Raw genomic sequence first — 14,567 nt, 5'->3', positions numbered from 1 at the left:
CACAGTCTTTCAATTTCTTTCAGACCAGACACGGCTGAGACGTAAAGCTGCCTAGGCTACCACTTAACCCAAAACAACTAACTCAGCGAACTCTGTGGCCAAGCTCCTCAGAGTTCCCTTCCTTCTCCCGCGAATCCCACAGCGCCAATGAGTGCGCGAACAGCGCTGCGGTGTGTGTGTGTGACGTCAGTGCGGTGCAGAAGGAACACAGTGACGACTGACGTTATGTGCACTGCTGCGGCAGGCCCCCATCCCGGCCGGGCCCTCGGACCACGTCTGAAGTGCCCGACTGCTCAGTCCGCCCCTGTAATTATACTCACCTCATCCGTTTGAGCGCAAAGAGCCTGCCTCCACCATCTTAATTGAAGATCCCGTGGACGTTGTTGGTGACATATGACATCACTACGCCAGACGACGTGAAGACGTCATCAAGCGCGATTTCGCGCTGGATGTTCAATCTAGATGGCAGCGGCGGCCCCTTCGCAATCAAATGGAGGTGAGTATGATGTTATTTTTTGATTATAGATCTTAAAATTAATGTGGGATGCCGCGATCAGCACTGAACGCAGCATCTAAAAAGTACAATGATGTGGAGAGGCGCAATCACCGTTCCCTGTCATTGCACTCACTACTTACCAAGAAACGCGCTTTGTGATGAAGTAATTCAAATTTTTGGTAAAATTCGGCATAGCAGCTGAATCGAAATTTCAAGAACTTTACTCAACACTAGTGAGTAGTATTTATTTTTTATTTCATTTTTAGCTCATTTTGTTCTTTTTTATTTTAACTAGCTAAAAGAAAATAAAATACAGGCACGCCAATGCTAAAATGGGTAAAAAAAAAAAAAATCTATTGAGCATTTTTCACACCGATGTTTTCTCTCACTTTCTTTTGCGCTTCTTAAATAGAAATGAATTCATTCGCTTCTGCAAGAGGCATCAAAACAGACCCGACACATATTCTGCGAACATCTCGGAAAGTCCGGCCGATTCAAACTCCTTCTCTAATTCACTAGTTGATGAATATTCCTTTACTTCAAATGTTGGATATCTGCAACACAAGAGAGAGACAAACTTCAAATGTTTTGGACTTCTTGCAAGCATTACAAACTAAGCTTTTTAACGAATCGACTTGGGATTTACGATCCAAAGCTCGATTCGCTCAAGCGTAGTTACGACTGTCAACTTTAAAGGTTTTTCCGAGACTATTATATCGATGACCTATCTTCTGGATGGGTCATCGATATCTGGCTGGAGGGAGACCAACACCAGGGTCCCCCACCAATCTGCTGTTTGAGATGGCCCTGGCGCTCACAGTAGCGCCGCCTTCTCTCAGCTCACCAAGCACAGCGCCGTACATTGTATAGAGGCTGTGCTGGGTACCACAGCTCAGCCTCATTCACTATAATAGGGCTGAGCTGCGCCTAGGCCACGTGACCGATGAATGTGGCCTAGGCTAAACTTATTGTCACAAATGGCTTTTCTATGCTGCTCTCACCATTTTACCGAAAAGGGAAAGCGAATTTATTTTCTTTTACACCAGTTCTCTGGCGCAAAGAAGACTCAGTCACTGTAGATTTTAGTTTACATGCATGGTCTGCCAGAGGATGCACCTTATGATGAGGCTTGTGAATCATCATAAATTTGGCATATCCTCCGACTATGATAAATCTCCCCCTTCGCGTTTCATACACTAGTCTTAGTAAAATGTCGACTAGAGTAAAATGCAACAAATTTCCTAAGAGGCAAATGCGGTTAATAAATTTGGGGCGTCTTCTGGCTGTCTGTGCATCAGAAACTGAAATCCACACCATCTATGAGCGGGTCGCTATATCTCATCGATGAGATGGGTCCAGCTATACTTTCTGGCATCAATTGTAGGAAATCTGACGGGCTGCAGGAGCCCATGCCTGTTCTGCTAAGCAGTGTCCACATTTCGTACCACTTTTGAAAAGTTGTAAAAAGTTTCAAATTGTACTATAAAAATAATGTGCACCATTATTACAAACTTTTTATACAATTTTTGTGGCATAAAACCATTGATAAATCGGCCCCACGGTATTAAAGTAAATGTGTCACCAAATATTTTATCTGCCAGTTTCTAAGGCCTCAAGCACACGACCATTGCAGGTCTGTGCCCGTATTGCGACCTGCCAACTCTAGAATGGGTCCTCAATCCGAGAGATACAGTGCGGAACGGAGGCATGGATCTGAAGCCCTACGGAGTGCTTCCGTGGGCTTTCTGTTCGTGCCTCCGTACAGCAAAAATGTAGACCATCGGATGCAGATCGTGGACCCACTTCAAGTGAATGGGTCTGCGTCTGCAGACGGTGGGCACACGGTCGGTGTCTGTGCATTGTGGACCGCAGCACGGGCATGCCTGGCCTAATCTGATTGTATTTTCTGATTATAGATTTATTTATTCTATTTCCAGAACATGATTATGGAGGCGGCCATCTTACCCGAGTTGTTCTTAACAGCATTTACAAAGCATTAAAAAAAAATCCTTACGGCAGCCCCATGGGCATAGACACAATGGTCAGGAGGGGACCTTATTGACTTCTATTGGAGAGTTTTCTTGGCATGCTCTGTGCCCTGTGCAGAGGTCATTGTACAAGGGAAGACCAGATAAGCTCTGAGAATCACCTATTGTGAATGGAGGATCCTGTCTTATCTTTACACAGAGGTGATATCATTAGAGGCAGGATGAGAATGGTATATAACTGCAGTCACGTGATCTGTACAGACCAAGAAGTGCCACCTATTATTAGGCTTAGTGGCCAGTGTGAAAACTGCAGGATTTTATGTTTTTTGTTTAATTATAGATAGTAACATGGAAAATGAAAAATAACCTAAAAAAATTCTTTAAAAATATGTTAAACATAAAAACGTGATTTAAACAAAAGTTCATTTTCTGCTGACACATTCCCTTTAATATTATTTCACTATACAGGGAAGCACCTTTCATGTTCAGGAGGTAATTTCATTTCACACAAAACACTGATCATCCTTTCTTTACATCTCTTCCCACTTGAATCAACATCGACTTTACAGGTTTTCTGGAGAAGCAGATATTCCTACAAGAGGAACCCAAAAATAGAAGACAAGACAAGTGTTATTCACGTTATATGGACCCCCTCACAGTACACTCGTAAGACAAACCCTGTCAGTGTGTAAAGTGATGATATCCAGAGCAGATGATAACACGTACACTATTTCATTTTCTAAGGGCCAGTTCACACGAAAAATCTGCGCAGAATCCAAGTGTCGTTTTTCAGCATGAAAAAAACACTTTTTTGTGTGCGTTTCTTGACATGTTTTTTATGTGGTTTTTTGCCAACTTTTTTTTTTACCAATGGGTTCAATAAAAGGTGAATTTTTAGCTTGAGGTTTTTGAAGCAGATCTGCACCAAAAAACGCACAGAAAACACACACAAAAAAAAACGCCTGGACTTACAAGGTTTTTTTAATGCTTCCTATTCATTTCAATTAGAGATTCAGCGCTGATTCTGCCCCAAGATAAGACATGCTGCTTCTTTTTTACAGGTGTAAAAAAAAATCTATAAAAAAAAGTGCTGCTTCCTATTGAAATAATGGGAGGCTGTTTTGAGGTGTTTTTTTGGGGCTGATTTTGGTGCGTTTCTGTGTGAACTGGCACTAAAAGTTTACTCCACGGTCACATCTGTCCAGATGCAAGGTTCAATAGGAAGTTTTTGACCACTGTATCCGCGCTGGGCCCAATGACCTAGTGTTTTTGGGAAACATCATAAACTTCTACCAAACCTAACCGATGGTATGATCCCGCCAACAACAGGAGGGCCTAGACTGGCTGCTCATGAAGTCTGACTCCCGGGGGGCATGAGCAAAGTGGCAAATAACTGGCCTAATTTATGCCTTACACGTGTAGTTTTGGGTGACCAAATTTTTCCATCCTCGCCGATTACATTTTTGGCAGATGGTTGGTCATCCTGAACAATCATTTACGTTAAATTTTCAAATGATGGAAGGCCAAAATTGCCCACTTCAGAGACTTTTCTCTCACAAATATGGGCATCTTTTAAACCATAAGACACAAATGCAATGCACTCAGAAAGTCTACTTTCTCTTACAAAAATGTCCATTATAATGCCGCCCCCGGTCTTTAATTTGTATAGTAATGTGCACGTCCACTTAATGAGGTGGTCACACGTACTCAGCTCCATTCTTCAACTGCCACCAGCCATATCTACTGTTAGAAGCTGTGACACTAAGGTCTCATGCACACGACCGTTGTAGTTTTGCGGTCCATTTTTAACGGATCCGTTATTTCGTATCTGAGGGTTTTTTTTTCCTGTTTTGTGGCTGCATTCATTCCGTTATGCCACAAAACATATCCGTATGGTTTCCGTATGCGATCCGTTTTTTGCGGATTGCAAAAGGAAACAGGAAGTTTGTTATCATTACTGTAAACACATGGGCAAAGTGGGCATGGATCTGCAAAATACGGATGACATACCGATGTGTTCCGTATGCGTTCCGTATTTTTTGCGGACCCATTGACTTGAATAGAGGCACGGACCGTGATTTGCGGACAATAATAGGACATGCGCTATTTTTTTTGCAGAACGGCAAAGCGGTCATACAGAAACGAAATGCAAACTGATTCATTTCACGTTTTATTTTTGCGAACCCTATTGAAGTGAATGGTTCCGCATATGGTCCGCCAAAAAACGGAACGGACACGGAAAGAAAATACGTTCGTGTGCATGACCCCTTACAGGTAGAGAGATGCTGCAGAAAGGACACTCCCACTGAGCTGCCCACCTGAAGTTAATCTAACAGGGCCATTGGATCAATAAATGGGACGATCTCTGGATCCATGTGAGGTAAGGGTCTGGTTTTAGCTTTATTAGAAAGAGACCCCATGTACTATATGATGTCAGATTTTTTATTTATTTTTTACATCCAAACATGGCATAACAGCTTTCAGTGACAAAAAGGTGTTACAAAAATGGGGTTAAAGGGATTCTGTCATCAGAATTTAGGCCTATAACTTAAACATATGGCGATGTCCCTACTAATACCCTGAATCCTAAAGTGACCTTATCAAATACACCTGTGGCTCTATTATCATATAAAACGTCCCAAATGTGTCCAAGGGGATATCTCATCATGCAGGGTGCCCGGCTGCAGCCATCTCCTTTTGGTGCCCAGCGCCGCCTTCCGACTAGAAATCGCCGCCCTCCCTTTCAATAGAGCCGCCTACCTAGTGCGTACACGCGGGATCTGGCTGAGGAGAGCGGACGATTTCAGAGACGGCGCTGAGGTTAGAGAGGCGGCGATGACGTGAGGTAGGCGGCTCTATTGAAAGGGAGGGCGGCGATTTCTAGTCGGAAGGCGGCGCTGGGCACCAAAAGGAGATGGCTGCAGCCGGGCACCCTGCATGATGAGACGTCCCCTTGGACACATTTGGGATGTGAGTGACAGATGATATAAACCTGTTTTATATGATAATAGAGCCACAGGCGCATTTGATAAGGTCACTTTAGGATTCAGGGTATTAGTAGGGACATCGCCATATGTTTAGGTTATAGGCCTCAAATCTGATGACAGAATCCCTTTAATAAAAAAGGATCCCCATATCTGGGCGCTGACACAGTCAGTGTGACATAAGGGGGAAGCAAGATACTGGAGAGACACGTGGATAAACACACATGGAGTCAATTATTAAACTGATGTAACTGGCTTGGTTGCCTATAGAAACCAATCAGATTCCATCTTTCATTTTTGACAGCTCCTTTGGGAAATGAAAGGTGGAATCTGATTGGTTGCCATGGGCAACTAAGCCAGTTCTACTTTACAGCAGTTTGATTAATGACCTCAATAGTCTAGATCCATAATTAACGTTACCTCTAATATTTTATGTCACTTGTTAAAGGGGTTGTCTGGGTTCAGAGCTTTAAAGGGGTACCCAAAATCTCACCCAGGCAGCCCCCCTAATGATAGCATCAGAGAATTTCATGCTACGATGCTCTACTTTGCCCTGCGCTGAATCATGCAGGGCAAAGGTATTTTCAGGAGATCCAGTGACGTCCCGGGCTCTCCACAGGGCTGCCAGGCGGAGGCTTCCTCCCAGCAGTAAGTCCAGTGATGTCACCGGCACTGATGGGTGGGCTTTAGCGCTGCCCTAGCCTGTAAAATGGCTAGGGCAGCGCTAAAGCCGTCCTATCAGAGCCGGCGACGTCACCGAACACACTGCTAGGCAGAAGCCTGTGTTATTGTAAATAAAAAAAGCCTCCTGAGCATGAAATGCTCCGATGCTATCATTAGGGGGGCTGCCTGGATGAAATTCTGGGTACCGCTTTAAAGAAGAATGTTCAAGAGAAGACACAAAAAGTCTTGACTTTCTTACTCACCCTAATATTACTCCTGTCCCCTTGCAGAAGAATCAGTATTAATTTGCCCATGAACATTAGTTTCCCAGTCAGCTTCAAATCCAACGTCCATTTTTCTACAGTTTTGACATATTTGTTCTTAGCCCTCATGTGATCTAAATGTAAAAGGGTTGTCCACGTCCCATCGTCAGTCACTGCTGACAGAAGGCGTTTTTCATCTTGGATGGAATTCCCAATTATGCTGTTAAAATTCTGCTGTGTCCACAAGACCAGGTCATGTATCATGGGTTCTGAGAGATGCTCCCGGGCTTGGTCAAGTAATTTATCTCTTAGTTCTTTACACTGTGCCCTAGTCAGTTCTTCGGAGCTGACAGAGAGATTTGGTAGACAGGATGGATATGTAACCGGCAGATCAAATACAAGACGAAGCCGGATTTCAGATTCTGCTATCCTCCGCACGTTGGTCTGAATCATTACAGTTATTCCGCTCTCTACAAAACATGGAAACCCAATCAGCCACAATGCAATATCCTGACAGCAATAAATCAGAGGAAAATGACATTCTCCAATGGCTCCATGCGCCATTTATCTTTGGTTGAGGGCATCAAGACGGAGATATTAATGGAGAGTTAAGGGTTATTAAAACCTGACCAAGAACATTCTGTAAAATGTTACTTTCTGTTCTTTCCATTGCATCCTTATTGAACATTTGCAAAAAAATGTTGTTACATCAAACAAACATATCGAACGGTAAAGGAAGGAGAAGAAAAGGTCCAGAATAACTAGACGGTGAAGCTACGTTCATGTCGCTATGTCTCACCCCAACTGTGAACCCTGATGAAGGGAGCCTTATGGTTCGGAACTGCTTTTGCTCCCTTAGGCCTCTTTCACACAGGCGCCATGTTTTTGGCCCGGATAAGATGCGAGTGCATTGTGGGAAAATGCGCAATTTTACTGCGCGATGCAAAACATTGTAGTGCGTTTTGCACGCGCATGAGAAAAATCGGCATGTTTGGTACCCAGACCCGAACCCGGACTTCTTCACAGAAGTTCGGGTTTGGGATCGGTGTTGTGTAGATTTTATTATTTTACCTTATAACATAGTTATTAGGGAAAATAATATCATTCTTAATACAGGAATGCATAGTACAATAGTGCTGGAAGGGTTAAAAAAAAAAATATATATAATAATTTAACTCACCTTAATCCACTTGTTCGCGCAGCCCGGCTTCTCTTCTGTCTTCTTCTTCGAGGAATAGGACCTTTGATGACGTTACTGCACTCATCACATGAGCCATCATATGATCCATCTCCATGGTGATGGATCATGTGACGGACCATGTGATGACCGCATTGACGTCACCACATGTCCTTTTCCTGTGCACAGCAAAGAAGAAGGCAGAAGAGATGCCGGCTGCGCGAGCAACTGGATTAAGGTGAATTCTATTATTTTCTAAATTTTTAACCCCTCCAGCTCTATTTTATTATGCATTCTGTATTAAGAATGCTATTATTTTCCCTTATAACCATGTTATAAGGGAAAATAATAAATATCGGGTCCCGATCGTCTCCTAGCAACCGTGTGTGAAAATCGCACCGCATCCGCACTTACTTGCGGATGCTTTTGATTTTCATGCAAGCCCCATTTACTTCTATGGGGCCTGCGTTGCGTTAAAAACGCACAAAGAGGAGCATGCTGCAATTTTGACGCAACACACAAGTGAAAATCACCGCTATGTGCACAGCCCCATAGAAGTGAATGGGTCCGGATTCAGTGCGGGTGCAATTGCGTTCACCTCACGCATTGCACCCTGCGCGGAAATCTCGCCGGTGTGAAAGGGGCCTTAAGGTGTGGACGCAGTGCTATCAATAAGAGAACAATGAATTCTAAGGTGCATAAAAACATTTCACAGGAGAATGTAAGGGCAGCCACATAGGACCTCAAGCTGAAGATATGTTGGGTGATACCCAAAGCGCAAATATAAATGAACTAAAGAATCGTTGAAAAAAAAGATTTGTGTTTTGAAATGGTCTACTGAGATTCTTGACCTTAACCATCTCAATGGGGCAGTCCGCACAAAGCATCCCAGAAATATTAATGAACTGAAACACATTGGCAGGGAAAATGGTCCAAGATTCCTCAATAAAATCAGGTGTAAGGGGAGATTCACACTAAACTGACCCGGCTGGTTGTTCTGGCAGAAAACAGTCACTGAATCCGAACTAACCGGATGCTGCTGTCCACCACCAGACTTCACTGATTATAATGGGATCCAACCACCTACCGGCCAGACAAGACCTGCTGCACTTATACCAGAAAGCATCCGGATCCCCGTCAGATCGCATTATAGTCAATGGGCTCAGATGGTGAACGGCAGCACCCGGCATCCGTCAACGGCAGGCTGTTCCAGCAGATCAGTATAAAGCCTCACACGTCAGTGTTCGGTCAGTGATTTGGAGCCAAAACCAGGTGCGGCTCTAACCACAGAACAGGAGCAGATCTTACCCTTAGGCCTCTTTCACACGACCGTTTTATTTTTCCATTTACGGGGCCTTTTTTTGCGTTCCGTATACAGTCCGTATATGGAACCATTCATTTCAATGGTTCCGCAAAAAAAAAAAACGGAATGTACTCCGTATGCATTCCGTTCCCATATTTCCATTCCGTTGAAAGATAGAACATGTCCTATTATTGCCCGCAAATCACGTTCCGTGGCTCCATTCAAGTCAATGGTTCCGCCAAAAAACGGAACACACATGGAAATGCATCCGTATGTCTTCCGTATCCGTTCCGTTTTTGCGGAATCATCTATTGAAAATGTTATGCCCAGCCCAATTTTTTCTATGTAATTACTGTATATGCCAAACGGAAAAACGGAAACACAACAGGAACAAAAAAACGGAACAACGGATACGTGAAAAACAGACCGCAAAACACTGCGTGATGGGGACCCATGTGATCTGCAGTTCCCTTTAAGAAGGTATAGGAAGCCAGACAATACGGTGTATTCGTGGCCAGACGCTTTGATGCTGTAACAATGAGTCACAGAGACAGATCTGTGACGTCTTGTCTGTTGCGTTGGTCACTCAAGTACCTGGCTGCCATCTCGCTTTAATTTCAAGTCACTGACGTCTTCAGGTTTGTTTGTACTGAGTGTATTAAAGGGGTATTCCGCTTGTTTAAAAGTCATCTCCTATCCACAAGATAGAGCATAAGTGGGGGGTCCTGCTGCGGAGACCCCCAGCGATCATTATTGGAGATGAGCGAATTTCATATTTTGACATTTATTCACTCTTCGTTTGGTGGTAAAAGGTGAATTGCGTTATGGATTCTGTTACCACGGACCATAAACGCAAGTCTATGACGGAATGCATAATGGAATGCCTTTAGAGCAGTATTTCCCAACCAGTGTGCCTCCAGCTGTGGCAAAACTATAACTCCCAGCATGCCTGCACAGCCAAAGGCTGTCTGGGCATGCTGGGAGTTGTAGTTTTGCAATAGCTGGAGGCACACTGGTTGGGAAACACTGCTTTAGAGGCTGTCGACACATATTAATATCAGTGGATCCAGACAACTGTAAGGGGATGGGGGTCTACAGACTGTCCCCCGATATTAGTTGTATTACTTTTTACAAAATGAGCCAATGCTGATCTATATATGGCGCACCAATGCCTCCGACGTATCCCGCTCTATAGGTACACGGCGGCATACGTCGCCTATAGGGTCCCATATTTAAAAAAGCATACCGCTCAGTACCTTTCACAGTGGCCCATGGTATGGGAAAGCATAAGCCACCCAGACGGAGACAAAAACAAAGCCTATGGGTACAACTGACGTATATACCAGGAGTGTTTTTTGGGCCTACGCCAATCAATGGGTCAATAGGCTAAGGGGACTTTCACACGAGCGTTAGTTTTACGAGATTGAGTTCCGTCCTAGGGGCGCAATACCGGAAAAGAACTGATCAGTTTTATCCACATGCATTCTGAATGTAGAGCAATCTGATCAGGATGCATCAGGATGTCTTCAGTTGTCTTTTTGACTTTTCAGGACGGAGATAATACCGCAGCGTGCTACGGTTTTATCTCCGTCCAAAATTCCAGAACACTTGCCGGCATTTTTTCAATTGATATGCATTAATGCCGGCCCGAGTGTTAAAGCAAAACGGATCCGGCATTGCAGTCTGCGCATGCTCAGGCCGCAAAAAATGTGAAAAAATAAATAAATGCCGGATTTGTTTTTTCCGGATGACAACAGAAAGACGGATCCGGCGTTTCAATGCATTTGTCAGACGGATCAGGATCCTGATCCGTCTGACAAATGCCGTCAGTTTGCATACGTTTTGACGGATCCGGCAGGCAGTTCCGGCGACGCAAGTGTGAAAGTATGTACCCTTAAATGCAAAGTGCAAGGAGCCCAAGATCGGTGGTACGTGTGCGCCAATAATGCACTATATATATACTGTACATACATGAATCCTGCATTTATGAACATAATGGTACAATGGCCACTATTCCGTCATTCTTCCCCAGCCCCATCCTCTGAGGGATCCGCACACTGATAATCCATGATACACTGGAAGCTGCATCGCCATCACCTGAACGCGAGAGGACTTCCCATTCCCCCGGATCACAGTATATGGCTGACAGCACAGAGATCTCCTCCAGCGCAGCCTCTGACATCTCTGACTGCACACACAGCTGCACTACGTGGGTTTCCGAGCAGTACCGCCAGCACTGCACTTCCCTTTCCGCCTCCCGTCAGTCCTGCATCGCCTCCATCGTCCACTAGAGGGCAGCAGGTCCTAAGGTTTGGCACGTAAGACACCATCCATCGCAGTGGGAGGCCACAGACACTGCTGCTGGCTGCCCCCTGGCGGCTGGCAGTGGAACCTATTCATTTAAGCATGCCTCCCAAGTGTCCCTCTTTTTGACTTGGGAAATTAATGCATACATTTACTAAATTGCTCCTTACTAAGCTGTCTGTTTATTAGACCATAACTTATTAATTATTTGGTGCAATTGTGACCTGAAAATATCTATAATCTGATGATTTATGTGCTAATATTAAATGGATATTAAAGTGCAAGAAAAAAATTGTCCCAGGGGCTCCACACGATGTAAAAAATAAAGGAACTTACACTCACGTAAGCGATCCCCGGCCTCTGATGGAGTCAGTAATTATTCTTTGGGCGGAGTTAGAGGCGTGGCCTAGTATGGAGAAACCTGCCGGGATTTGCGCCACATATACCGTTACTCTTTGCGATTTTCAAAAGTTGGGAGGTATGATTGTATTACAGCTTAGTGAAGAAAATGCCTGCTCATCAGTAGGGCCTGGGCTACCCTGCGACATTTTGTAGCGCGACTGATCGATTTTAACATTGAACTGAATACATTCACTTGGACTGCAGCCGTAGTTCAATAGTTTAAATCAATCAGTCGCGCTACAAAATGTCGCAGGGTAGCCCAGGCCTAATACTGGTACGATAAACTGATGGACGGGACAATAAGGCTAGGGCTACACGGCGACATGTGTCCCGCGACTAAGGGTACAACTACATGGCGACGTGTCGTGCGACATTTGATAGTCAATGGTGTCGCACTGCGACATGCTGTGACTACGACACATCTTGTCCTGTCACAGTGCGACACCATTGACTATCATAATAAATGTTGCACGACACGTCGCCATGTAGTTGTACCCTTTTAGTTATGCAACTTATTGTTGTGCGACACATGTCACTGTGTAGCCTTAGCCTTAGGCTACATGCACACGAATGTTGTTTGTTTCCGTGTACGTTCCGTTTTTTAAGGGCGGATAGGATGTGGAGCCATTCATTTAAAAGAAATTCTGACAGCACACCGTGTGCTGTCCGCATCAGTATGTCCGTTCCGTAGCCCCACAAAAAAAAATAGAACATGTCCTATTCTTGTCCGTTTTAGGCATTGTTACCGCAAAAAAAATAAAAAAGATGCCAACCATTTTTTTTTTTGCGGATCCGCAATTTGCAGACCGCAAAACACATACGGTCGTGTGCATTTAGCCTTAGGGGCTCGTTCACAGTGAACGTGTGAAGGCCGTGCCCATGCTGTGGACCGCGAATTGCAGTCCGCAATGCACGGGCACCGTCCGTGGGGAAGGCGCATGGGGATCACAGACCCATTCACTTGAACGGGTCCGCGATCCGTCCGTTCCGCAAAAAGATAGAGCATGTTCTATCTTTTTGCCGAACGGAAGCACGGAACAGAACCCCAGAAAGCACTCCGTAGTGTTCCGTTCTGCATCTCCGGATTTGCGGACCTATTGAAATTAATGGGTCCGCATCCATTAGGCGGAATGGCCACGGAACGGTGCCCGTGTATTGCGGATCCGCAAATGCGGTCCGCAATATGAAAATGGGCATCACACGTTCGTGTGAACGAGCCCTTAGGCCTCTTGAACTTCAAGAGCCTAGACTTTCCCTTAGGCCTCGTTCACACTTCAGTGTTTGGTCAGTGATTTCCATCAGTGATTTGTGAGCCAAAACCAGGTGCAGCTCTAAACATAGAACAGGAGCAGATCTTTCCCTTCTACCTCATGTCTATGGAGGCTCCACTTCTGGTTTTGCCTATCATTTCAAAGGCAAACTTGACTTATATATTTTTTTTTTTCATGTCCGTGGATCCTCCAAAAATCAAGGAAGACCAACGGAAGAAAAAACGGACACGGATCACGGAACAACGGAAACCATTTTTGCAGACCGCAAAAAAAACGTCCGTGTGCCTGAGGCCTAACTGATGTCCCTAGGACTGCCTTACACCTATTTATCCTACACCTATCTGTATCCTAAAACTTAACCTTTAATGATCTGCTCCTAATACTTCTAATAACTACCTATATATTTAAAATTTCCAGTACATCGCAGCCATTAACGTAAGTCTAATTTTCCCATTAGGAGTCTCCTAGCTAGGACTGCTAATCCAGGGTGACTCACTATTGCCGTACTGGCGGCGCGCTGCCAGTATAGTATGGGCACCGCGTTTCAATTGTCCCTATATTGTTGGCTGCAAAAATGTGCTGTATTAAAACTAGAGCTTCACGCTGCCCCCCCGACATGTTTCGCCGAGTACCGGCGTCTTCAGGGGTTAGGGCAGAGTATGAGCGTGTCTCCTCCCGGCTGGATTATAAGACCTTTGTTTGTGATGTCATCGCTTTGAGGTTAACCTGTGGGCGCGATTACCATCCACTTCTGGGGAGTAATAGGTGGCGTCCCAGGGTTCCTCCCCTGGAGTTTCCGCCCACCCACATTTAGTCTTCTGATTGGCGTACGTCACATTTGGTCATAGGGTTGCGCCGCACATGTCTTGTGGACTTAGACATTTTCCCCATAGTCCACCTTACTGCGCGTGTCACGCGACTTAGTTCCCGGTGTAGCGTTATACTACCCTACCTCGTGAGATTTTCCTACCTCCAGACTTCCCGTCGCACTGCTAATGACGTGAGGAGGCGTTCCTGAGTTTTGACAATCTGCGCATGCGCAAACCGTCAGCTTATGGAAAATCTCAGCGGAGTTCAGCTTTACACGGACACTGCGCATGCGCAGGAGAGCCTGAGTAGGGAAATATTACGGCCCAGTGCGCAAGCGCGGCTAACTCAGGCCGGCGGTGTTCCTGTGTGAAGCTGAACTCCGCTGAGATTTTCCATAAACTGTCGGTTTGCGCATGCGCAGATCGTCAAAACTCAGGAACGCCTCCTCACGTCATTAGCAGTGCGACGGGAAGTCAGGAGGTAGGGAAATCTCACGAAGTAGGGTAATGTAACGCTACACCGGCGCTTCCACTGTCTGGTTCTGCGCGTGCGGTGATGTAAACCTTCTCGCATGTCCTAGGACTTAACCACAGGCGCTGCCATCATCGGGTTCTGCGCATGTATCCGAACTTTTCTGCCTATGTGAGTTGTCGACGCCAGGGCGCATGTCATCAGACACAGTCTGCCCCGTGGTCAAGGCCGGCAGTTGCGCATGTCACGGTACTTAGTTGTTTTGGTAGGTCATACGTTTCGACATGCTAATTGCCTTGCTCTAATAGGATCTCCAGAACTTTTTCCTACATATTCGGCACATATATGGACATCGTGCTCACTGTGCGCTGCCAGCGCGCTGGATATATCTGGCCATGCATATGACTCACTGACTGTGGTCCCAAATTTCTAGCT

General features: G+C 45.2%; 1 protein-coding gene across 2 annotated transcripts; it reads right to left on the bottom strand.

The window, feature by feature from the left end:
- Positions 1-788: 788 nt before the first annotated feature.
- On the bottom strand, positions 789-11,121 carry RWDD3 (RWD domain containing 3). Of its 2 annotated transcripts, none has more exons than XM_044301562.1 (4): positions 10,972-11,121; positions 6,395-6,864; positions 2,961-3,076; positions 789-1,050 (listed from the first exon to the last, which is right to left on the bottom strand). In XM_044301562.1, the coding sequence occupies exons 1-4, from the start codon at positions 11,054-11,056 to the stop codon at positions 939-941; spliced, it is 783 nt and encodes a 260-aa protein (XP_044157497.1). In that variant the 5' UTR covers positions 11,057-11,121; the 3' UTR covers positions 789-938. The 2 variants fall into 2 exon arrangements, with proteins under 2 accessions (XP_044157497.1, XP_044157498.1); XM_044301563.1 differs by having other exon boundaries at positions 10,846-10,982.
- Between the last annotated feature and the right edge of the window lie 3,446 nt (positions 11,122-14,567).

Source organism: Bufo gargarizans, chromosome 7, assembly GCF_014858855.1.
Source record: "Bufo gargarizans isolate SCDJY-AF-19 chromosome 7, ASM1485885v1, whole genome shotgun sequence".
NCBI classification, from domain to species: domain Eukaryota; kingdom Metazoa; phylum Chordata; class Amphibia; order Anura; family Bufonidae; genus Bufo; species Bufo gargarizans.
Note: the sequence above shows the minus strand (reverse complement) of the source record. Positions and strands in the feature narration are given on the sequence as shown.

Coding starts and splice junctions, on each gene's coding strand:
- RWDD3 (XM_044301562.1), bottom strand. CDS start 11,056: ATGTCAGAGGCTGCGCTGGAGGAGATCTCTGTGCTGTCAGCCATATAC. Junction 6,865..10,971: donor GGAAGTCCTCTCGCGTTCAG/GTGATGGCGATG, acceptor CATGTTTTGTAG/AGAGCGGAATAACTGTAATG. Junction 3,077..6,394: donor GGGACAGGAGTAATATTAGG/GTGAGTAAGAAA, acceptor TTCCTCTTGTAG/GAATATCTGCTTCTCCAGAA.